The sequence below is a fragment of the Streptopelia decaocto genome (assembly GCF_964273445.1).
Source record: "Streptopelia decaocto genome assembly, chromosome: 25".
NCBI lineage: Eukaryota > Metazoa > Chordata > Aves > Columbiformes > Columbidae > Streptopelia > Streptopelia decaocto.
In genome coordinates, this window is record NC_138680.1 from 3,915,164 (window position 1) to 3,936,916 (window position 21,753).

The 21,753-nt window shown below is 50.3% G+C and overlaps 2 protein-coding genes across 2 annotated transcripts; one reads left to right on the plus strand and one right to left on the minus strand.

Moving 5' to 3' along the window:
- Window positions 1-3,893: 3,893 nt before the first annotated feature.
- ATP6V1B2 (ATPase H+ transporting V1 subunit B2) lies at window positions 3,894-10,999 on the minus strand. Its single transcript, XM_082072486.1, has 14 exons — window positions 10,866-10,999; window positions 8,413-8,468; window positions 7,839-7,937; window positions 7,482-7,575; window positions 7,305-7,382; window positions 6,771-6,910; window positions 6,539-6,640; window positions 6,035-6,132; window positions 5,659-5,782; window positions 5,077-5,227; window positions 4,788-4,870; window positions 4,591-4,695; window positions 4,268-4,397; window positions 3,894-4,143 (listed from the first exon to the last, which is right to left on the minus strand). The coding sequence occupies exons 1-14, from the start codon at window positions 10,963-10,965 to the stop codon at window positions 4,001-4,003; spliced, it is 1,503 nt and encodes a 500-aa protein (XP_081928612.1). The 5' UTR covers window positions 10,966-10,999; the 3' UTR covers window positions 3,894-4,000.
- A 1,945-nt stretch (window positions 11,000-12,944) lies between these two features.
- On the plus strand, window positions 12,945-21,130 carry SLC18A1 (solute carrier family 18 member A1). The gene is made up of 16 exons (XM_082072786.1): window positions 12,945-13,033; window positions 14,254-14,445; window positions 14,675-15,008; window positions 15,750-15,808; window positions 16,028-16,111; window positions 16,347-16,439; window positions 16,573-16,662; window positions 17,562-17,605; window positions 17,748-17,808; window positions 17,923-18,018; window positions 19,602-19,680; window positions 19,788-19,839; window positions 20,017-20,080; window positions 20,164-20,283; window positions 20,481-20,614; window positions 20,887-21,130. The coding sequence occupies exons 2-16, from the start codon at window positions 14,322-14,324 to the stop codon at window positions 20,998-21,000; spliced, it is 1,548 nt and encodes a 515-aa protein (XP_081928912.1). The 5' UTR covers window positions 12,945-13,033; window positions 14,254-14,321; the 3' UTR covers window positions 21,001-21,130.
- The last annotated feature ends 623 nt before the right edge of the window (window positions 21,131-21,753 follow it).

Genomic DNA, 21,753 nt, shown 5'->3' on the forward strand with positions numbered 1-21,753 from the left:
TCAAATTGCAGAAAATACTGTTGGCCCTGACTCATCCAGCATGGTGCCCCACGTGGGGGACAATGCCACGCACAGGCTGTTCTGTGCCCCCCAAAAGGCACCCCACACCAATGCTTTCCAGGGAGAGCTCGACTTTGCTCCTGCTGCCCCAGGCACAAGGGAAGTTTATTTTTAGAGCCTTTGAAAACTGCTGAGGAGGAAGGGGATGGAAAACCACACGCAAGGGCTCTTCTGAGCAGCATCTTGTGTTACAAATGCCCTCGGACCATCGCCTGCCCCGGTGCGGGTGCTGCCGGTTGGCAGAGCCCTCCCCAGTCTGCGTACCTGGGTTGAAGGGGCATCAAGGAGAGGCCCCCAAGGTGGCTTTTATCCCGGGGACACCCCTGTCCCGCAGGGGTTGCAGCAGCAGAGGAATCCAGACAGGTCCAGCATCCCCAGGGCGCACACACCGCAGGGACGGCTCCTTGGCAATGCCCAGGACACTGAAAAACCAAACCCCCAGCCCTGGGCTGCTTCTCCCATTAAACCATTAAGGGTTCCACCCCTTTTCCACCAACACCCCTAATGAAGGTCCTGATGAGGAAAAGCTGTATCCTCCCCCAGGTGGGGCTCGGAGCATCCTCCACCCCCGGCAGCAGCAGCAATGGGGCGGTGGGACCACCCCGGCGCACACCCAGCAGCACAGTCCGGCCTTAGGATGCTGTGGGATTGCAAGGACAAGCCATGGCAGCCCCATCCCTGCTGCCATCCCTGCTTCATGCCCGGGGGAGGCACATTTGGGAAGGAAGAGAAATCCCTGATCATACCCGGGTAAAACCATTCCCTCGTGACGCCCTGCGCTTCCCCTGGGCTGGGTGGGACACGAACACGGTGGCATCGGTGCGTGTTGGGGCTCCCGGGCTGAGGAAACATCCGAGCATGAGGGACACTTTGGCCCAGGTGATGGGGGCAAAGCAAGAGCACCTGCACCCCCCCACCCCGTCACTGGGGTCCCCTGCTTGGTGTCAGCTCTAGTCCAGCTGCCCGAGTGCCAACCGGCCTCAAGCAGAAGGACTTGGAATTAGTTGTTGAACTAATCAGCGCATGCAAATAAGCTTCAAGACGGAGAAAAGCTGATTTGCATCTTTTAAGACCCCGGTGCCACCGCACCAGTTGCTGGCTATGAGAGGCGGGGGGGCAAAGTCAGACCTAAAATCTCAGCAGAGACCAAACCAGGGCTGCCTTTGAAAGAGCAATTAAATCGAGCCACCCCTTGCTCGCAGGGTGATAGAGGGTCGGAGGCAAAAGCTGCTTTTGATGTGCAAATAACCCGCAGCAGCTCTCCCCACCAGCCTGCGCCCCTGCCTTGCATCTGCCAGTCCCAACCCAAAACCCAAGGGGCAGGGTGGGGGGAAGCGTGTCCGATATTTGTTCTGCTCCCCTCCGAAATGAGCCGACAGCTGGCGTGTGCTTTGCGGGGGGACCCGGCTGGCTGACATCAGTTGGCAAAGGGGATAAGACCCCCAGGCATCCTCATTAGTCATTACCAGGAAAAAAAAAGAAGAAAAAGCAAACAGAGTGTAAATGCAGGAAGGCAGCAGCTGGGAGGGCAGCACGTCCCATTGAGCACGGTACCTGCTGTTTCCACGCCGTGTCCTATCAAGCTGTTTGTTTAGCGTCCGACTAAGTGCCGTGTCGGGAGCTGCCTGATGACACAGATGCCTCACGGAACCAGCAGCCCGAGAGGTTTAAGCAGCACATAAACCCGAATTAACACCCCCAAATAAGAGCTGAAGCCCCTCAGCAGGCTGGGCCTTTTTATAAGCACAACCTTTTTCCTTGACTTTGCAAACCAGCGCCAGCCTGACCCCTGTTCCTCAGCAGCACCGTTCAAAAACTCAGCACATTTGCAGTGAGCAGCATCCAACCGAGCTGGGCAGCGCCCAGGGACGCGCTGCTGCGTGCGGGGGAACTGAGAGTTTCTGAAACAGTTCTGCCTGAATAACTGCAGAAAGTCCTTCAGCCTTTGTCCCCAAACCCCATCACCTGCTGAGGGGTTCCAGGAATTCACCAGACTTTGGAATTTCTCCTGTTACTTGTGTTTTCTGTTATCTGTCCACAGGGTTATTTTCTTGCTGTAACTGAGGGGGCAAATAGGCAGAAAAAGTCAAAAGCACTCAGACCAACTTTTTTTAAGCCATCAGGTGTGTTTTTAGCTTATTAGATCCTCCTTTTCTTCCCCCACATTAAATGAACATTTTTCAAGCTCTGGAGGACAATCAAAGCCATTATTAACGCTGAGGCTATAGGATTTGTAACTTAGTGCCTCTCCTGGTGAAAAACATATTGCAGGAACCGGCTTGCACATTTCAATGAGGGGTTTTTTGTTCTTCTGTTGGGTTTTTGGGTGTGTGGGTTTTGTTTGTTTGTTTTTTAAAGCTCCCCCCATCAGTGCTGGGTGCTTTTTAACTCACATAAACAGGATCCCCAGTGACAAAGGACATCTCAGTTGCTGCTGAAGACCTGAAGTGGTCAACCACAGAATCACAAGAGCTTCCGTTTTGTTCAACACTTTCCATATTTAATTTATTTAGATATTCTCTACATTAAAGTACTCTCATGCCAACACTCCCAACCCTACATCTCAAGAAAAATAGACTTGACACAGCTTTAGGGTGGAATGCACTGGAATAAAGTTGCTATTGCGTCCAACTTACAGAGAACACGGAACAAACTATAGAAAGAACTGCACAGAGAAGACGTCAGGGCAAGCTGGAATTAGCACACGATCATTCGAGTCATCTTAGCACCTTCCTAGACAAGCACTGAAGGCGTTTCGAGAGGTGCAACATGCTTTGGTTAGCCAGACCAAAGCTTAGACTACGTTAAGCCTGGAAAAGCAGCGAGCAAGCCTGCCAGCACTGGGCTCGGGGCCGCGTCTGAGCCAGGCTGAAAAAACACGAGCCCAAGGCTGAAGGGACGAGCCAAGCGTGCAGCGTCGGGAACGTCGAGCTCCCCTGGCTGCTCAAACCCGCACCCCGAGTGCAAACCAGCACAGCTCCAAAGGCGGCTGCGGACCCAGCGCCGCCCAGCCGTGCTTTGCAACAGAATTCAAAATATCCGTTCACATATCCCGTTGCACCCTTCGGCACAGGACACTTTCAAAGCTGGTCTCGCACCAGTACAACTGCGTCAGGTATCGGAGGTGTTTTCACATCTATAATCCCCTTCAGTAGCAGCACAAAGCCTTGAAGGACCTGCAGCTCTGCCCATGGGGACACGGCTGATCTGGGAATGCTTCACCTGCTGCTTTGTGTCTCTGGAACTCCCAGAATTCAAAGAAAAAAGGACAAGTAGGAAACTTATTCTGCAACTTGAATTTGAAACCTTTAACTCAGTAAGTAAGCCGTATCATGCTACCTTCAGGTAGCAACTGGCCTGCCTGCTAGTGCCCTCAGATCACACACACCTTTAAGAATCTTAAGCCACAGTTCAAAAGTCAGCAAGCCTTGCATTTTTCAGAACAGTACGTTGTCACGCACAGGGTTTTCCACATATTGGCCTGATCTTCGGGCACAGGAGCAGGAGAGCAGCGTTGCCATCTGTTCGACCAGCAGCACAGCGACCGCGTGCGATCAGATCGAGCAGATGCTTGGGACAAAAGAAGTCACATCTGCTCTTTCATGTTTTCTGAACCATGTGCTCCTGCTTCGAAAGTAAAGATTTGCCACTTCTGGTAATCTTGGACATTCCCGCAACACGCCTACAAAAGGTCCAGTTTAAAAACCAAACTTTGGGGTAGCTATTGCACATTCGTAAGAGCTGGCCTAAGTATTTTCTTGAAGATCCAGGCTTTGGAAGAAGGGATATTTTAAAAACTGGTATCAGTGTACATGGGAACACTGGCACAAATGTCACCTACTCTCGGTTTTAATTGTAAGGGCAACGAGTAAACACCAACACATGAAGAAAGAAAACAAACAGCATTTCACAGAGCAAGGAGTTGGAGATGAAGCTGTGGCTAGTGTTTTGCAGTCGAATCTCGGGGATAGAATTCAGCCAGTGTTGTCTGAGGAATTCGCTTCAACATTTCCTTGGGGAAGATTCGCAAAAGCTGCCAGCCAATGTCCAAGGTCTCGTAAACAGTGCGGTTTTCGTAAGGACCTGCAGAAAGCAACCACAGACTGCAACACGGAGCAGGAAAGCGTCTCCCTACCCAGCAGGGCCGAGAACAAGCTGTTCTATAGGCGTTAACACACGCTGTGATGCGCCCACAACAGACACTTACCCTGAGCAATGAAGTTCTTCTCAAACTTCTGCAGAAACTCCAGGTAAAGAAGATCATCTGAGGTAAGAGCCTCCTCGCCAACCACCGCCTTCATAGCCTGGACATCCTTCCCGATGGCGTAGCAGGCGTACTGAGGGGATGGAAACAAGTGCTTTTACCTCCAGCATCCACGTCACCATTTCTGTTCAAACCTAAAGTGTCTCACTAGACACTCAGCTGATGTTTTAAAGCAGCCTCCGGAGTGTTCTGGACTGCAAGTGTTTGGCACACACATTACTGGCTGTTTAGCGCAAGGTGTATTTGAAATGACTGTTTTTACATACCAGTTGGTTGGATACATCTGCATGATCCTTCCTGGTCATACCCTCTCCGATAGCCGACTTCATCAGTCGAGACAAGGAGGGCAAGACATTAATAGGTGGGTAAATCTGGAGGAAAAACACATCCAAGAATTTCAACGTTAGTACTTCAAAAAGAACAGGGTAATCTTAAAATTTGTTCTAACCGGTGTAGTACACACCTGTCTGTTATGCAGCTGCCTATCCACGTAGATTTGTCCCTCAGTGATGTATCCAGTCAAGTCAGGGATAGGATGAGTAATATCTGCAGGAAAAAAAATGGTTTGACAGTTTTCAGCCCTTTGATATCCATTCTAGCACTGACGCAGTGGCTTTTCGCAGATAAATGACTCCTAAAGTAAAATGCCATCAGTTAGTACCCCCAGATATCACTGAGCTGTAATATGGAAGGTTGCTCTAAAAGGGTCCTTTAAAGTGCCATTTGTTAAAAAACACTTGAAAATAACTCACCATCATTGGGCATGGTAAGAATAGGAATCTGAGTAATGGAACCGTTCCTGCCTTCCACGCGCCCAGCACGCTCGTATATAGTGGCCAAGTCCGTGTACATGTAGCCAGGGAAGCCCCGGCGGCCAGGTACCTCCTCCCGAGCTGCTGAGACCTGAGGAGAGCCAGAAAAACATTTCCAGGGAGTCAAATCACTCATACAGACCCACTGTCTCCCCTCATTAAGCTACACCAGCAACCTACAGTATCTCTTCCTGCAGGCGATACCAAAATACAGCCACACAAATCCCTGTTAAAAGAAATATCACCACAACCATGTGGGACAAGACAAGATGCCAAGGCAAATCCAAAACTATATCCAACTGCTGAATGCCGCCAGTCACAGAAGTTGAGCTATCACAGAAGCAAGAGCTTTTAGCCAGCTGAACATTATCCTAGACAATCAATGAGTAACTAAAAACCTCGCTGGCTACTTAAGAACACAGTAATGAATATTAATTACAACAGCTTGAGCAGAAGTCGACCTTCTCACTTTATACCCTGAGCCCTTTCTGCTGACACCAGCACGAGTGGGGAAGCACGTACCTCTCGCAGAGCTTCAGCATAGGAGCTCATGTCGGTCAGGATGACCAGCACGTGCTTCTCGCACTGATACGCCAGGAACTCGGCCGTCGTGAGGGCCAGACGAGGCGTGATAATGCGTTCAATGCTGAAACACAACAGCATAGAATTGTTTACGACAAGGGCTTGAAGGCTGCAAGGTGACAGTTTGAAGTCACAAATACTTTAAACCCCCCTGAAAACCTCCTACGTCCACCAGCTGCAGTTCCAGCATTTCATATTCAACCCTGCTGCAAAATGGCAGCCTAAGTGACACCTGGCAGGACACCAGTGAGGCTCCAGCTTCCAGTTCACTTGTCCTTCTCAGCCTTTTCCCAACCACCACAGTGTAACCACTTACGTTGGATCATTGGCCAAATTGAGGAACAGACACACGTTGTCCATGGACCCATTTTCCTCAAAGTCTGATTTGAAGAACCGGGCAGTTTCCATGTTCACCTAAATCACAACATTAAGGCATCAGTTCCAGACCAGATCTTAGCATACTACATTCTGCATCATATTAAGGTCTAAACACCTCACTAATCACCCATAAGCAAAGCTCTCTGTATTATGAAGACACCCCTACACTCCCAGAATGAGTTAATTCTACAAATTCCAGGCTAGAGATTCTCAGTTTAAGATAATTTATCCAGATCAGACACACTTTTTTAAAGTATTTCTGGTTATTTGGGATTTTTGGCTACTCAGCCAGCCCATTTAGCACTGTTCAGTTATAAATATGAGACTTGCACTTAAGACAGACATAAGTACAGCATACTTTCAAACAAATAATGTTCAGCTACTCGCAGCATTTGGTTATTTATTACTCAAGCATCATTTTCCTTTCATAATATTGACTTACACCCATAGCAGCAAACACAATGGCAAAGTTTTCTTCACTGTAGTCCATCACATCTTTGGATTTCTTCACCAAGCCAGCTTGGCGACATATCTGAGCTGCAATCTGGGGGAAAAAACAGTTTCGATCTGTATATTGGATGCTATTACACAGAGCAGAATTTAATGGAGTTTACTTTCTAACCCCAGGGAAACACAAGCCGCTAAGTGTTTAGAGAGTTGCTTTGAGTACTCACTTCATTGTGGGGCAAGCCAGCAGCTGAGAATATGGGGATTTTCTGCCCCCTGGCAATACTGTTCATACCATCAATAGCAGAAATGCCAGTCTGAATCATTTCTTCTGGATAGATACGGCACTGGGGATTGATCGGCTGGCCTGTTATGTTTTTAAGAGAACACTGTTTATTCCATGTACATGTTTGAAGCTTGATCAAACTACCGCTGGCCTTGAGCACTGACCCGTGGCTCATCTCACAAGGTGCAAACCCCACTGCTAGACCTACAAATCTTCAGCCATGCCTGGTCAAACCTGAGCCCTTCGTAGATCCCAAAGAACAGCTTCCAAGCATTGCTGAAAAGTTATTTTCTGCTACCCCATCATCCTGCACTTGTGTAAATCTGAGTTTGATGCCACACACATGCTTCAAAATAAGATTAACCTCCCCCTAGCAGTCATATGCTATGTTCAAAACCTAAACTATAGCAACACTGAGAAATCAGAAACACCAGATTTGTCCTTAATTCCATGCCAGAAATGGATTAAAACTTACCCGATATGTCAAGGAAATCCTCAGCCAAAACAATGGGGCCTCTGTCTATGGGTTTTCCTGATCCATTAAACACTCTGCCTACAGGAAACAGCAATTAAATCAAAATGTAAGTTACTGTGAAATATGTTAGCATGTGCTAAGTCCATTCATTCTTCAAAGCAAGAAGCAAGAACTTACCGAGCATGTCCTCAGAGACAGGGGTTCGAAGAATATCCCCGGTAAACTCACAAGAGGTTTTCTTAGCATCAATACCTGAAGTTCCTTCAAATACCTGTAAAGATAACAGAAGAACAAAAAAAAAAAGAGGAGAAAGGAGTAAATACCGTGCTTTACAAAGTAACACACTAAAACACTGTCTCACAGCTTGAGAGCTTGATCAGCCACGGGGCAGAAAAGCAAGGCAGAATAAGGAGGTGATTTTTTATTTATTTATGGTATGAAAAGAACGTATCACAGGACAGATTTGGCTCAGACAAATGTTGTTTAATAAAATACTTCTCCGTTGCAATGAGACACTCCCGTGCCGAACTGTACCTGAACCACAGCCTTGGAGCCACTGACTTCCAGAACCTGCCCGCTTCTTTTTGTGCCATCAGGGAGAGTCAGGTGGACGATCTCCGCGTACCTGGGAAACTGGAGGAGAAAAAAGGTGGAAAGCCTTAAAATCCAGAAGAGCAGTCACGAAACTGTGTCTGACAATAAGAAGAAAAAGCTGCCTTTTGCCTGTACACAGCACCAGTAACTTGCTTTCAAGAGTAACTTGCCAGCAATCTGCAAAGAAGCCCAAACTGTAGTCCCCTTTGTGAGCAAGAAAAAACCTCAAGAGCAAAGCAAATATGTACATTTCTACATTTCCATTTACAAAACATTGGGGGGATTTTGGCAAAATCGAAACAATGTTTCTTTTCTCTTCCTCAACAGCCTCAACCACTCTCCCTTTCTTCAGGACATTGACAACCCTCCTTCACTTCACAGCATCATTTATCTCAGCAGTCAGACACGTACATTGTATTAAAGCTGTGGCCCCATGAAATTCCCAAGTCTGGATTTAGCTTTTCCTGTACCCCCTTCCTCAAAAATGTCATTGATTAAGAATCTGAATTTTTACCTTCACTTGATCCAAGATAACCAGGGGACCATTCACACCTGATACGGTTTTATAAGCTGAAAGAGAGCAAGGCACAGGTCAGGTCCTCCCTCAGCCCATCACAAATATCCTGTGTAAAGTTCTCCGAGTTTAATTCCTCCCACCAGGCTCGGGGTTGCGGATTCTGGGCCCAGCTCTGTACCACTTGTATGTTTATTACAAGCTCTACAAGAAGGATTTGGCACTGAATTGTGTGGCACTTTTTGCCACTACTTGCAATGCACCTGAGGTAACATTAAGATACAGGATTTGCTGTTTTTTTGTCTGTCACAGGAATGCATTGATGCAAGCCTGTATGCAGGGATGATTTCAATGCCACAGAAACACCAGGACAATGTAGAGATGACATTAAGCTAAGGGAATTATACAGCTGCAAGATCTTTAAAAAGCAGGCATAAACATCCGTAATTGGTGATACAGAAGTAATAATGGGTGCCACTGCAATTTATACCCACCAAATGGTGAGCAGACCTTAATATCAACACTCAGCTTCAAGTCTGTCTTTTTTTAACCACATAAGCTCCATGACACTGAAACAGCCCACGCGAAAGCCTGGACTTAGCGAAGCAGCGCATCTTGTGCCCAAAAGCTCATCAATAGAGCTTCTCTAGTCAAGTGTTTTCTGGCAGGCTGCTGAAAGGAAACCTTCTAAAACCTTTCCCGTCTCCTGAGAACAGGAGGTCGGACTCTACTGCAAAAGGTTGAATTCCAGATTAACCAAACTCCTCCTACTCTTGGATTATTCTGGCTTAATTTAAGACACCTGATAGACGGCCATGGCTCACGTCTTAACCATCCGCAGCCCAAGTCTTAGCGCCACCTACAACTCCTCAGCTACTGTGTGCCCAGAATTCATTTTTCTATCAGCCCAGCAGAAAAGTGGTAAAAATGGTGCACCAGTATCCCAGTTAAACCCAGCGTCACTTGATCCACGGAGCAAAGCAACACTGAGTCAAAGCTTTATCAGAGTCACAAGGAGAAGTGACTGTTCATTACTTGTCCCCAGGAGGGAAAAATGAGCAAGTGGAACCATCTGCAGGACAGGCGAGACACCAGCGCCCATTCACGGTCACCCTACAAAGCGAAGAAATGGGCAGAAAGAACCAAATTTCCACCGGCACCAGGTCCCGGGGAATCCCCGGCTCAGCCTGCCCGGGTTTGTGACACTTGTGTGTTGTCCCGACTGTCAACAATGTAGTGTTTATACTTCAACAAACCGTTTGAACTGTTGCAATGTAATCTCTTAAAACGACAACAATCAAAACTGCTTTAGATAAGGTTTGAGGGTCACTGGGTGTGTGGTGCTCGGTTCTACTCTTGCCAAAATCCTGCTGAACACCCCAAGACACAACATGTCCCTGAATTAAACAAAAGCACAGGCTGCCCCGCTGCTTTCACACAGGGGGGTTACACAGACCTTATGCTACGGGGAGGACTCTGCTCACAGCCCCGCTGTCCACGAGCAGTGGAAAACATGATCTCCAGCAAAGCGCTTCATCCCATGACTGTCTCATGAGCGCTCCTTCCTCAATCGGCAGGAGAGGGTGTCACGCCTCGCTTTTCCACCACAAAATATTCCCTTGGCGTCAACCACCACCAGTTCCCCTCAAAATCAGCTGGCCGCTGACTCAAAACTCCTGTTGCCAATGAGATCGGCCAGTTTCATGACAAACCTAAAGCAACTGATATATTATTTTTAATACATATCCAGCTTGTAGCAATGTCAGTTTGGGCGAAAGCCAAAAGCGCATTAAGACACAAGGTGAGGACAAAGCGACTTTGGCTCCAGCCTCACCAGAAGCCTCCGCTCCACACCAAGAAGCGGGAGCGGTGCCGATGGGTTTGGCTTTCACACCAGACTGACACTGTCGGAGAAGCCGCCGGCTGCACCGCGTCGGTACCTGTGCCGCTCAGCTGCACACGCAGAGTCACTCGTGTCATTACAACCTGGAGCAAAAAAAAAGGCCAGAGAAAACGCACCTTCCAACAACTTCGGCTTTCCCTCTGCTATGCGGCAATAAAGGGTTTTTTCGCAAAGCTGTTGCATTTCTCCTTTTTCACCACATTTCCCAACTTCATTTGGAAGGAGCAGAATCCACGTCACCCCCCGCCCCTGGCAGTTTACAGTAATTTTCAGTTCGTTTCTCACGAAGGACACCCCACGGCCTGTGTCACCCAGTGGGAACAGCCCCCCCGTTGTGACTGATTTGTTTAGAGCGGACACAGGCCTGACAAGCCCCACTGCAGCCCCGGGGGCAATTAATTAACAGCCCCGCAGCCGCCCCGCGCACCCCGGCCTGTGCCCGAGGAGCCCCCGGACCCGCCTCAGAGCGGCCGCCGGGCCCGGCCCGAGCCTGCGGCCCACCCGGCCTCGCCCCCGCCCTCCGCGCCCCCCGCCGCGGCGGCGCACTCACTGAGGCGCGGCTGGGACAGGTAGTCGCGGGTGAGCGCCGCCGCCTGCACCCGGGGCCCGCCGGGCCCGGCGCCGTTCACCAGCCCGCGCACCGCCGCCATCTTCTCCGCCCGCACCGGCCCCGGCGCCGCCGCGCATGCGCTCAAATAGCGGAGCGGCCGCTCGGCCCCGCCCCGAGGGGGAGACCCGGGAAATGGAACTGGCCAGGGTGCTGGGGCGGGAGGGGCGGGGGAGCGGGAAACGGGGGGAAGGAAAGAAGGAAAAGAGAAAAGAAGGAAAGGGGGGGGAAGGAAAAAGAGAAAAGAAGGAAAAAAGGAAAAAGAGAAAAGGAGGAAAAAAGGAAAGAAGGAAAAAAAGGAAAGAAGAAAAAAAGGGAAAAAAAGGAAAAAGAGAAAAGAAGGAAAAAAGGAGAACAGGGAAAAGAAGAGAAGAAAATGAAGGAAAAAAGAAAAAGAAGGAAAAAAGGGGAAAAAAGGAAAAAGAAAAAGAAGGAAAAAGGAGGACAACAGGAAAAAAAAGGAAAAAAGAAAATGAAGGAAAAAAGGGAAAAAAGGAAAAAATGGAAAAAAGGAAAAAAGGAGAAAAGGAAAAAGTAAAAGAAGGAAAAGAAGGAAAAAAACGAAAAGGAGAAAAGGAAAAAGGGGGAAAAGAAGAAAAGAAAAAGGAAAAGAAAAAACAGATAAAAAGGGAAAAGAGGCAATGGGGGGAAAGAGGGAAAGGGAGGGAAAGAAGAAAAAGAAGGAAAAAGGGAAAAAGGAAAAAAAGAAAAAGAAGGGGAAAAGGTAAAATAAGGAAAAGAAAGAAGGAAAAGGAGAAAAGGAACAAAGGGAAAACGAATAAAAGAAAAGGGAAAAGAAAAAACAGATAAAAAAGGGAAAAGAGGCAATGGGGATAAAAGGAAAAAGGGGAAGAAGAAAGAGAAGAAGAAGAAGAACACTATTAATAGCAATAACTGTCTCCACACGCCTCTCCTCACCCGAAGGAGAACGCGAGTCGTTCCCAGGCCGAGCGGGCAGTGCCGCGGGCCCCCGGCAGAGGGCGCTGCTGACCGCGCGTCCCCGCCCGCCCCGCACCGCCTCGCAGAGCCATTGCCGGGCCCGGCCACTCGAGTCTTCGCTCATGAAACACATTGAAATGCTTCCGTTTCTGCTCTAACGCACGTCCAGGGAGCTCCGCGGTGGGATGTGCTCATCCCACGTTATTGGCGATGGTTTTTGGCCATGCAGAAGGCAGATAAATGGCATCAAGGGCAGATTTACGCGCCAACAGAGAAAGGGTGCATACGTTTAGGATTTATTCTCTTTCTCTGCGGTAAATCTGTGTATCCTGAATGAGTGATGGTATCAGTTTTGCTTTAAAAAAGAAATCACAGAGCAAAGTGTCGGAAGTTTAAGAAAACAGAAATGATGGAATAAAAGAGATCACGTTTTCCGTGACATTTGCAGTATCCATGCACGGATAGAGTTTTACATCCAGCTTTGCTTTTGAACCAGCCCTGTTAATCCAAGAAATCTCTCTGTATCCCTGGAGATAGGACAGAGAGTGTAACCGCGCAGGGAAGGTTCAGGACGGGCACCCTGGTGCCAGCATCTTCCTGTGCGAGCCGGGGCACAACACCGGGTCTGCAGGGAACACAGCCCTGTGAGGTCTGGGATCCACCAAAGATCCCTGAGGTGCTGCAGGGCTGGTAAAAACCGCCGGGTTCTACCCCAGGATGTGGAACATGGAGCTACAGTCGGAACGAGGGCAGCCGCGCCGAGGACAAGCAGCATTAGGCAGCAAGAGAACAGCCGTCAGTCCAAGAACCTAGAATATTTTATAGCTATTTTGTACTGTATATTTTGTATTTTATTTTTGTATTTTATATTTGATATTTCTTTTATAAATGCATGTCCCTGAATGACGCCTGCCTTGCCCCCCGGTGCTCAGCTCCAGGTGGGACTTAAAAGAGAGATAAACAGCTGCACAACCTGCAGAACAGCCCTCCCGCCTCCCGTCCCGCTGACGCAGGGGGAGCTGCAGGGCTGAGCGACGCTTGTTTGAGGTTCCAATTAAATCTCCAGGGAACAGGGACACTCATCTCCTCTCCAGATAAAAGGGACCCATAAATCCAGAGCACAGCAGCTCCCGCCGCCGCAGCCGCCTCCTCGCAGCGCCATGGGCTCCGGGGTAAGACTTGGTTTTCCTTTGCTCCACACAACAGGTTGGCATGGACAAGGGGACAGGGTTTGCAGCTGGAGATATAAGGGCTATATTAATCCACATGTCTTTATTGTCTATGCTTCCTAATTTTTGCATAGATACATCTGTGTCTATCTTCTTTTGCATTAATTCTATTATTTGGTCTTTGCTGCTGCTTGGGGGCACAGTGAGAAACCAACCCTGTTTCCGCACTAAGTGACCTGTGTGGCATTCGTATTCAATGACAGGGGGTTTGGACAGTTTGCCTTTTGTTGTTGTTAGAAATTGATAAATAGCATTGGCTGGGATTTCAGGAAACCACAGGAGTGTTAGAAAGAGCGGCAGTTCAGACTCAGCTCCATCCATTTTGCCCCTTTACCCTCCGAAGTGCCTGTGAGCTCTAAGGAAGTAAACTGCTAATTGTTTGGTTCGTTTAGTGCAAACTTCTGACTGATATTTTCAGTGCAACTGAGCAAGCAATCTCCTCTCAGCCCTCCGAAGCCCTGATCTTAATCACTTATATTGGGCTTTAAGTCCTGTATCTCACCGTGACATTTCAATTAGGTCAAATGAAAAGACATGTAAGGTAAATGAATTTCCTTTGAGACCTAATTTAATCTCCAAAGAACAAACATGGAATAAAACATGTAGAGATTACCGCAGATAAGCTACTGGCTTGATCTGTGCTTTGAGTCTTTGGAAGGGGACTTAGATGATGCCTTGGAGCAGGTACAAGGTGTCTCAGGAGATTGGAAATGGATTAGAGCGCTCCATCTGCGATTTTAAATGCAGGCTGGATAAACCCACGGTCTCACAGCAAATGATAGGAAGAGAGGAACCAGCCTCAGGTTGCGCCAGGGGAGGTTGAGGTTGGAAATTTGGGATCATTTCTTCCCCAAAGGGCTGTGGGGCATTGAACAGGCTGCCCAGGGCGGTGCTGGAGTCACCATCCCTGGAGGGTTGGACAGACAGACATGAGGTTCCCAGGACATGGGGCAGTGCCGGGGGTGGAGAACAGTTGGACTCGACCTTGAGGGGCTTTTCCAACCAAAAAACCCAAAGCAAACCAAACCCACCCAAGCCGGTGGTCCCAGCTCCTAGAGGAGCGCACCCAGCTCTTGGAGGACACCAACACAAAGTGACCTCAGGAGCTGCTTTCTCCAGGGAGAAGCTGTGGGAGGCTGTAACCCGGAGTGGTTTCTTTAAAGGCTCCAGGAGACCTTCAGCCCTGAGGACGAGGCCGCAGCAGGACGCAGCTGAGCCCCAGGTCCTCGCCATGTCCCCGGGCGCCCATGGCGCACCCTGGCAGTGCCTGGCGGCGGGACGGGCGGCGCGGAGGCTGGTGCTGGTGGTGGTGTTCGTGGCGCTGCTGCTGGACAACATGCTGCTGACAGTCGTGGGTACGGTGTGCGGCTCTCATTGGCTTTTTCGGGTGCACCTCAGGGTTTCAGCTCCTTGGTTGGTGTCTGGTTGATGCTGGTGAGATCCACACACAGGGAGAGCCATGGGGAGGGAGCCGGGAGCTTTAAGGACACCAACATCTGGCCAGTATCATTCAGTTCAGCTGTGGGCTGAGCCAGAAAATGAAGTAAAATCACTAATTAATCCCTTCCCTTCCTTTTCTTCCAGTACCGATCGTCCCCACCTTCCTTTACACAACAGAATACGAAGGAGCCAACAGCTCCGTTGTCCCAGCCCAGACTGAGCCGGCTCCTCCAGCCTCAAAGGTTCCTCCTTTCTCCTCTGTGTTCTCCTATTCTGACACCACCACGCTGTCCATCGCGGGCTCCAGCAGCCCCACGGAGCTGGGACGCGGGACAGGGAGCAGCCCCCCCCGGCCCAGCGGCTGCCCGGAGGGCCAGGAGTTCCTCGCCAACGAGAACATCCGCGTGGGGCTGTTGTTCGCCTCCAAGGCTCTGGTACAGCTGGTGGTCAACCCGGCCGTGGGTGTCCTGACCAACAGGTGGGTCAGAGAGCCGGGGTTGTCCCCGGGGGCAGCTCTAGGGCCAGGCAGCTCCAGCCTGCTAATGAAATACCAGCAGCCGAGCAGCGAAGGTCTGTGCTGCACATGTGCAGGCCCTGTGGTCACGGAATCACAGGAACCGGGGGGGTCAGATAGCAAGGAGTGGATATATGCATTGAAAGAAGCATTAATTTTACCTTTTCTAAAAGCCTGTAAGTTTACAGTACAACATAAGCATCACTAATGTTCTCCTCGGGTGCAGACAGATGCTGTTTAATATCAATAACCAACAAATAAACAAAGAAAGATTTCTACCTTGCTATGGATACGTTGTTGAGATTTTCTGCCCTGAGGTTGTCTTTGTCTCTAGCAGATGGGTGAGGGGAGCTCGACGTCTCTCTGCCCGCTCAGAGTGGGCAGATGAGCTGGTAAAACAGCAGTCGTGTCCCCGTCTGAGCTTTACAGGGTCATCCGGGAGCACCGAGACAGCGGGTGCCTCCCCAGGCTGCACTCACGGGCACATCCCATGTCCAGGACGTGCTCACCAGCCCGCAGGGACACATCCCATGTCCAGGACGTGCTCCCCAGCCCGCAGGGACACATCCCATGTCCAGGACGTGCTCCCCAGCCCGCAGGGACACATCCCATGTCCAGGACGTGCTCCCCAGCCCGCAGGGACACCAGCTCTGCAGCTGGGAGACGAATCCTCCCTGAGACGGTGCCCCTTGTCTCCCATTCCAGGATAGGATACCACATCCCCATGTTCATCGGGTTCATCATCATGTTCATCTCCACAGTCAGTGAGTATCGTCCTTCGCTCTGGAGGAAACACTTTGGGCTGTGCCTGCACCACCGCCCCTGTGCGGGACAGAGGAGTGAGAGCAGAGCGACCGCTCTCAGAAATCGGTGACAAGAAAGGACGAGTAGCACCCAGCACCCTCCAGCACCCAAACCGGTGCGAGCAGATTCGCTGTGACCTCCTGCGGGGTTTTGACACTGTCTCTCTCTTTCCCCCACAGTGTTTGCATTCGCCGGCTCCTACACCTTGCTGTTCATCGCCCGAGCCCTCCAAGGCATCGGCTCCTCCTTCTCATCCGTCGCAGGTAAATATTTTAGCTACACCTCAGGCTCTGCATTAGTTGCCCTTGTCTGGCCTCAGTTATGAATAACCAGCCACAGGGATGCACTGAGCGCCTTCCTCGGTGCCAAACTCCTCGTCGCTGCACCAGCAAGGTGGGTGCAGCTGGTGCACCCCGGTGAGCAGATAAACCTCCCAAAGCAGATAAACCCCAACCCGTGGTCCCAGCCGCCCCACACCTCTGCTTCTCCTGCCCCCAGGCTTGGGCATGCTGGCCAGCGTCTACACCGACGACCTGGAGAGGGGCAACGCCATGGGGATCGCGCTGGGAGGCTTGGCCTTGGGTGTGCTGAGTAAGGAACCCTCCTTCCCAGCAGGGTTTGCACCCACAGCATCTCCAGAGCTCCGCTGGCCGTCACCTCCTGAGCGAGGTGACATGGCCACGGGTGACACGGCCACGTGGTGACACAGCCCTTTCTCTTGCAGTCGGGGCTCCCTTTGGGAGCGTGATGTACGAATTCGTGGGGAAATCATCTCCCTTCTTGGTCCTGGCGTTCCTGGCTCTCTTGGATGGAGGTGAGAAGCGAAATGGTTTAATCTAACCCTCCCCACTCAAAAAATCACAGGAAAAGATTTAAATGTAGATGTTTCAGCGGGAATCTCTCAGGGCTTGTGTGATGGAAAAGGCAGATTAACACAACACGGGTAACATCATCAGCGTTGGTTATTCTGTTATTGCTAAATCATATGTTTCCTACCACCAGCTGACTGACAGCAACGCAGTAAGAATTAGTCCCTCATTACTTAATAACCCCCTTGATGGATTTAATGGCTTGAATAGCACATTCGGTAAAGCTCTTTGAACTGTGAATTCTGTGTAAAAGGCACACTTGTCTGCTGCCTCTTCGCTGTGCCACAAAGGAATTAGGCTTTGCCAGCGTAAATGGTGCTCGTGTTCTTGTGCGCGGCTGCGTTACCGCTGCAGGCCACGAGAGGAAGGTCCAGATAGCAGAAATGTGCCTTTTTACTGGGAAGTATTAAGCTAATTAAATTACAGTCACAGTACCATCTTTGCCTAGATGTACTGCGAGACATCTTTAACGAGGCACGTAAGAGCTTTTGGAAAATGAAATACAGGTCCCATGCACATGAAGCTTCCTTTTTTCATCCTGTTCTTTTCCACATCTCATTCCTGTCGTGCTCCAGCTGGCAGCCTGACGGGGAGCGTTTGTTATTCGGTTGAAAAGCCCTTCTCACAGTCCCCTTCAGGGAGTTTTGCTGCTCCGTCCCGCAGGAGCAGCGCTGGGCCCCCCCTGTCCCCCTGCTCCCTTGACCCATGTCCCCAAACGCAGCCACAGCGTCCCCGGGGGCTCTGCCCATGGAAGGGGTCGAGCTGAAGGAAAAGCCAGAGGGAAATGCAGCTTGAAGCGATGCCGTCTCCAGAAATGAGCTAAAACGCAGTGTTTTCTTCCCAGCTTTGCAGCTCTGCATTCTGCAGCCCTCCAAGATCTCCCCCGAGGTGAGCACGGGTGTGTTTGTACAGATGTGCGTGCACAGATGTGTGCAGATGTGGCTGAAGCAGGAGCTCCCCGGGGCCGAGGGCTGAGCCGGGGATGGGTACAAGCGCACAGCCGATGTTTCCCCCCTTTGCCACCCCACAGAGCACCAGAGGGACATCGCTGGTCACCCTCCTGCGAGACCCCTTCATCCTGGTGGCTGCAGGTACGGGCGGGCGGCAGCACACACCTCTGGATACAGAGATTCACTCGCCCCTGCTTGAAACAGCAGCAGAAAGCAGCTAAACTGGAGCGTTTCCCCTGTTCTCTCTCCCAACAGGAGCCCTCTGCTTCTCCAACATGGGGGTGGCCATGCTGGAGCCCACCTTGCCCATCTGGATGATGCAAACCATGTGCTCCCCGAAGTGGCAGCTCGGTAGGTGTCGTGATTTGCGTCCTTCGCTCCCAAACGCTCGATACAGTTCTGCTACAACCGGTCCCGCTTTGGCACCGCAATGTGGGTTGAATAATCTCTTGTATCGTTCTAAAAAAGAAGAAAACATATATCCTCACCCGCATAGAGTGAGTGATCCCAGGCTGCGTGTTGCTCCAATTTCAGCTGGAAATGTCCTCAGTGGCAGCCAGACAACGTGCTTCTCTCTATTATTGAAAAGATTGTATAGAATCAGGCTCCCCACAAGAGCAATAACGGAGGAAGAAAGGCTGTTTCGCGCACGGGAAGCCTGTCGAATCCCATCTTCTGCAGGGCAGATAATGGGCTCGTGCTGGGCTGGAATCCTGGCAGCCAGATGGGTTTTGCAGAGGCAGCTCTGAGTAAAACGAGGCCATTTCGAGAGTCCCGGGCAGGACGGGATGGTACGTGCCAGTTACCAGCTGCCTAGAAAATGTGAGCTGGAGATAACATTGTGTTCGCTACCCAAATAAAAGCTAATTGTTATAAAACCCAATTGGCTGAGGAATGACCCGGGGGGTGCCGCAGGCTGCACTTAGATCCCAAATTGAATTGCAGGCTGGGAGCAGGAGGGCTGAGAGCTCCTAATCCAGTTACCCTCCCCAGTAAGAGCCTGCGATGGGAAAGCAGCGTCCCAGGGCTGCTGGCAGTGGGAGAAGGGACGGCCACCAATGTCACAGGCTGAGAAACACCCTCAGGGCTGCTCCAGGCACCACTAAACCTTTGAGGCGACTTAGCAGGACCTGGAGGTCAGTTGACATCTAAGAAAATCCCAAAATCATTCACCAGGTTTTCAGGTTCCTGAGGTTTGAGAGCAGTTTGGGTTTGGACACAGTTCAACCTGCCAGACATCTCACAAGCTGCTACAAACTCAAGGGGCTTCTTCATGCTTCGCTTTGCTCACTCCCGTAGTTCTGGAAAAAGAAGGCCAGAGGAGCTCGGACTAACCTGCAGGATTAACAGCGCTCTGTAGCTGCTACAGAGAGAAGAGAAAATTAAACATAAATCAGTGTGTTTCAATAAGGAAGTTGCCTTAGTGAAATGGAGCTGATCAGTTTTATTTAGAGTCGGTGGGAGAGTATATTAAAAATAAACAACTGGTAGGTCAGCAAACAGTGCAAATATTTAATTTGGACTACATAATGATCCCTAAGCTTTTTACTTCAGCAGTTATTTTATTCCTATTTAGTAAGTGAAAAGCAGACGGCAAGGGGAGAAAGGTGGAAGAGGAAGAAACGATGACAGGAGAGCAGGATGAGTTTGTTAAAGCAGTGGGGACAAAAAAGTTCTGCATTGAGCTTCTGGTTGTCTCCAAGAGCTTGTGGGTGAATCACTGCACTGTTCCGTGCCTCAGTTTCCCCCCTCCAAAAGCAAACACAATTTCTGTGCCTCCCTATGTCTTCAGAGAGGGACCCCCACCCTTCTACAGGGCACGGACAGGCCTGGCTCATGATATTCCCCAAATTGGGGGCAGTTAGTGAACATTTTTGCAAATCCCCTCTATTTTCTTAGGGATGACACAGGCTTTTTTCTGCTCTCTCCCTCAGGGCTGGCGTTCCTCCCGGCCAGCATATCCTACCTCACCGGCACCAACCTCTTCGGGCTTCTGGCCACCAGAATGGGCCGGTAAGTGGAAAGCAGAGATTTCAGGTCACCCCAGCCCTGCGCTTTCCACATGAATCACACCTCGGGCTGAGAATGTTCACCCTCTGCTACCCGTGGGCTCCTTGCAGGTGGTTGTGCTCCCTCATCGGCATGGCCGTGGTGGGAATCAGTCTCCTGTGTGTAAGTAACACAAGACAATTTTGAGACCTTTCTGTAGAGGTCAGGACCGAGACGGGGTTTTGTGCCCAGCGGTCAAATGATCAGTGGTTGGACACGTGTGTCGGTTTCACAGGTTGATGTTCCACCTTCATGCAGTTCCTCCGGTCTCAATCACATCTCCTCTCTCTCCTCTCAAAGGTTCCTCTGGCCACGAATATTTACGGGCTGATCATCCCCAACGCCGGGCTGGGCTTTGCCATAGGTAAGGAGTCGGTGTCTGGGCTGCGCAACACGGCTCCCACGCAGCCCCGCGATGAGCCAGCGCGTCCCTCTGGCTTTGGGCAGGGATGGTGGACTCCTCCATGATGCCCACCATGGGTCACCTGGTGGACCTGCGCCACTCCTCCATCTACGGCAACGTCTACGCCATCGCTGACGTCGCCTTCTGCATGGGCTTTGCCATCGGTACGAGGAACTTACTCACGGGGTGACACACTCAGCGTGTATCTCGGTTTACTGCTCCCTCTCCTCCACCCACCATCTGCTGCAAGCAGCCAGCGCTGAGTCTGCAACTCACCCACCATGGAATTACAGACCTCCCCAAAGCCGGACGGCACCGTTTGCTCTGTCATCTCAGCTCTTTTTAACCTTTAAATCACCAGGTCCGTCCACAGGCGGTGCGATCGTACGAGCTGTTGGGTTCCCCTGGCTGATGATCATCATCGGCGTTATCAATATCGCTTACGCTCCTCTCTGCTGGTGCCTGCGCAACCCTCCCGCTAAGGAGGAGAAGATGGTGAGTTGAAATATACTTTATTAAAGTATTGGGGGTTGATAATCCAGAGATTGAAGGGGAGATTAGAACAAATTATCCAGGGATTACATGTTCCCTTTTGGGCTCTACTCTGCCCTCAGTAAAGGGACAAAAGACTCAGACAATAAACCCAGAAAAGTCCGGAGCTACAGCAGTTGTTGGCTGCTTTGGCTTCCTGTAAAAGCGGTAATGCTCCCGTTAACTATGCAAATTAATCCCTGTTTTTACTGACGTGTGATTTCCTCTTTCCCCAGGCCATCCTAGGCCAGGGCTGCCCCATGCAGACCAACAGCTACGCTGCTCAGAAAACCCTGCGCCATTTCCCGCTCACAGATGACAGCGACGTGGAAGCAGAAAATGTGGAATAGCAACCACGAGTATGCACCCCTGGTGTGAAGCTTCAGTACCTTGACAGGATGTGGATGTTTTCGTGCCCAAAAACCCCAAGATTTCGGGTTCTACCAAAGCTCGCGGTGCCAACAGAGCCCCCTCCGTCTGTGCCACCACCACCGTCCCACTAATGTGTTCCACGCTCCCCTAAAAACAGTTCAAATAAATGTTTGGTACAGCTTTATGTGTTGTAATGTTTATCTGCTAATTATGGCTCCTTGTGTGTCCCTTCCAACATCCATTAAATTAATTTCCTTGAAGAAACCTAAAACCTAAGAGCGGTTTTAGACCTTAAACACAGACTAGACCAACAATGCTGGTCAGATCCCTTGTGACGCTCCGCGACTACCGGCGTTCGTACAAATCCCTGCGCCCCACCAAGCCGGGGGACGCGGCTGCGTTGGTGATCCTGACCCTGCACTGAGATAGATGAAGTGATTTAATTGCCCTTTCGCAATTTCCTGGCCACGCGTTCAGAGCGAGAGCAGCCGCCCTGTTAACAATAATTATTGAGCATCACAGCCTGCAGAAGTACAGTAAAGTAAAAGAGAGTGAAGTAATGGAAGTATCAAATTAATCATGGAAGTATCGGTGAAAATTCCTGTGATCTCATTTTTCCCTCGGAAACCTCAAACTTAACAACTTCTCCGGTTCCACTGTTGGCAGTTTATAATATAAACTCATTTCTGTCTTGACTGAGCAGCCAGAAAGCCCAGATGATTCACCGCTCC

Coding starts and splice junctions, on each gene's coding strand:
- ATP6V1B2 (XM_082072486.1), bottom strand. CDS start 10,965: ATGGCGGCGGTGCGCGGGCTGGTGAACGGCGCCGGGCCCGGCGGGCCC. Junction 6,133..6,538: donor TTGTGTTTGCTGCTATGGGT/GTAAGTCAATAT, acceptor GTTGTGATTTAG/GTGAACATGGAAACTGCCCG. Junction 4,144..4,267: donor GAAGAACTTCATTGCTCAGG/GTAAGTGTCTGT, acceptor TGCTTTCTGCAG/GTCCTTACGAAAACCGCACT.
- SLC18A1 (XM_082072786.1), top strand. CDS start 14,322: ATGTCCCCGGGCGCCCATGGCGCACCCTGGCAGTGCCTGGCGGCGGGA. Junction 16,663..17,561: donor CCTGGCTCTCTTGGATGGAG/GTGAGAAGCGAA, acceptor TTTTCTTCCCAG/CTTTGCAGCTCTGCATTCTG. Junction 17,606..17,747: donor CCTCCAAGATCTCCCCCGAG/GTGAGCACGGGT, acceptor GCCACCCCACAG/AGCACCAGAGGGACATCGCT.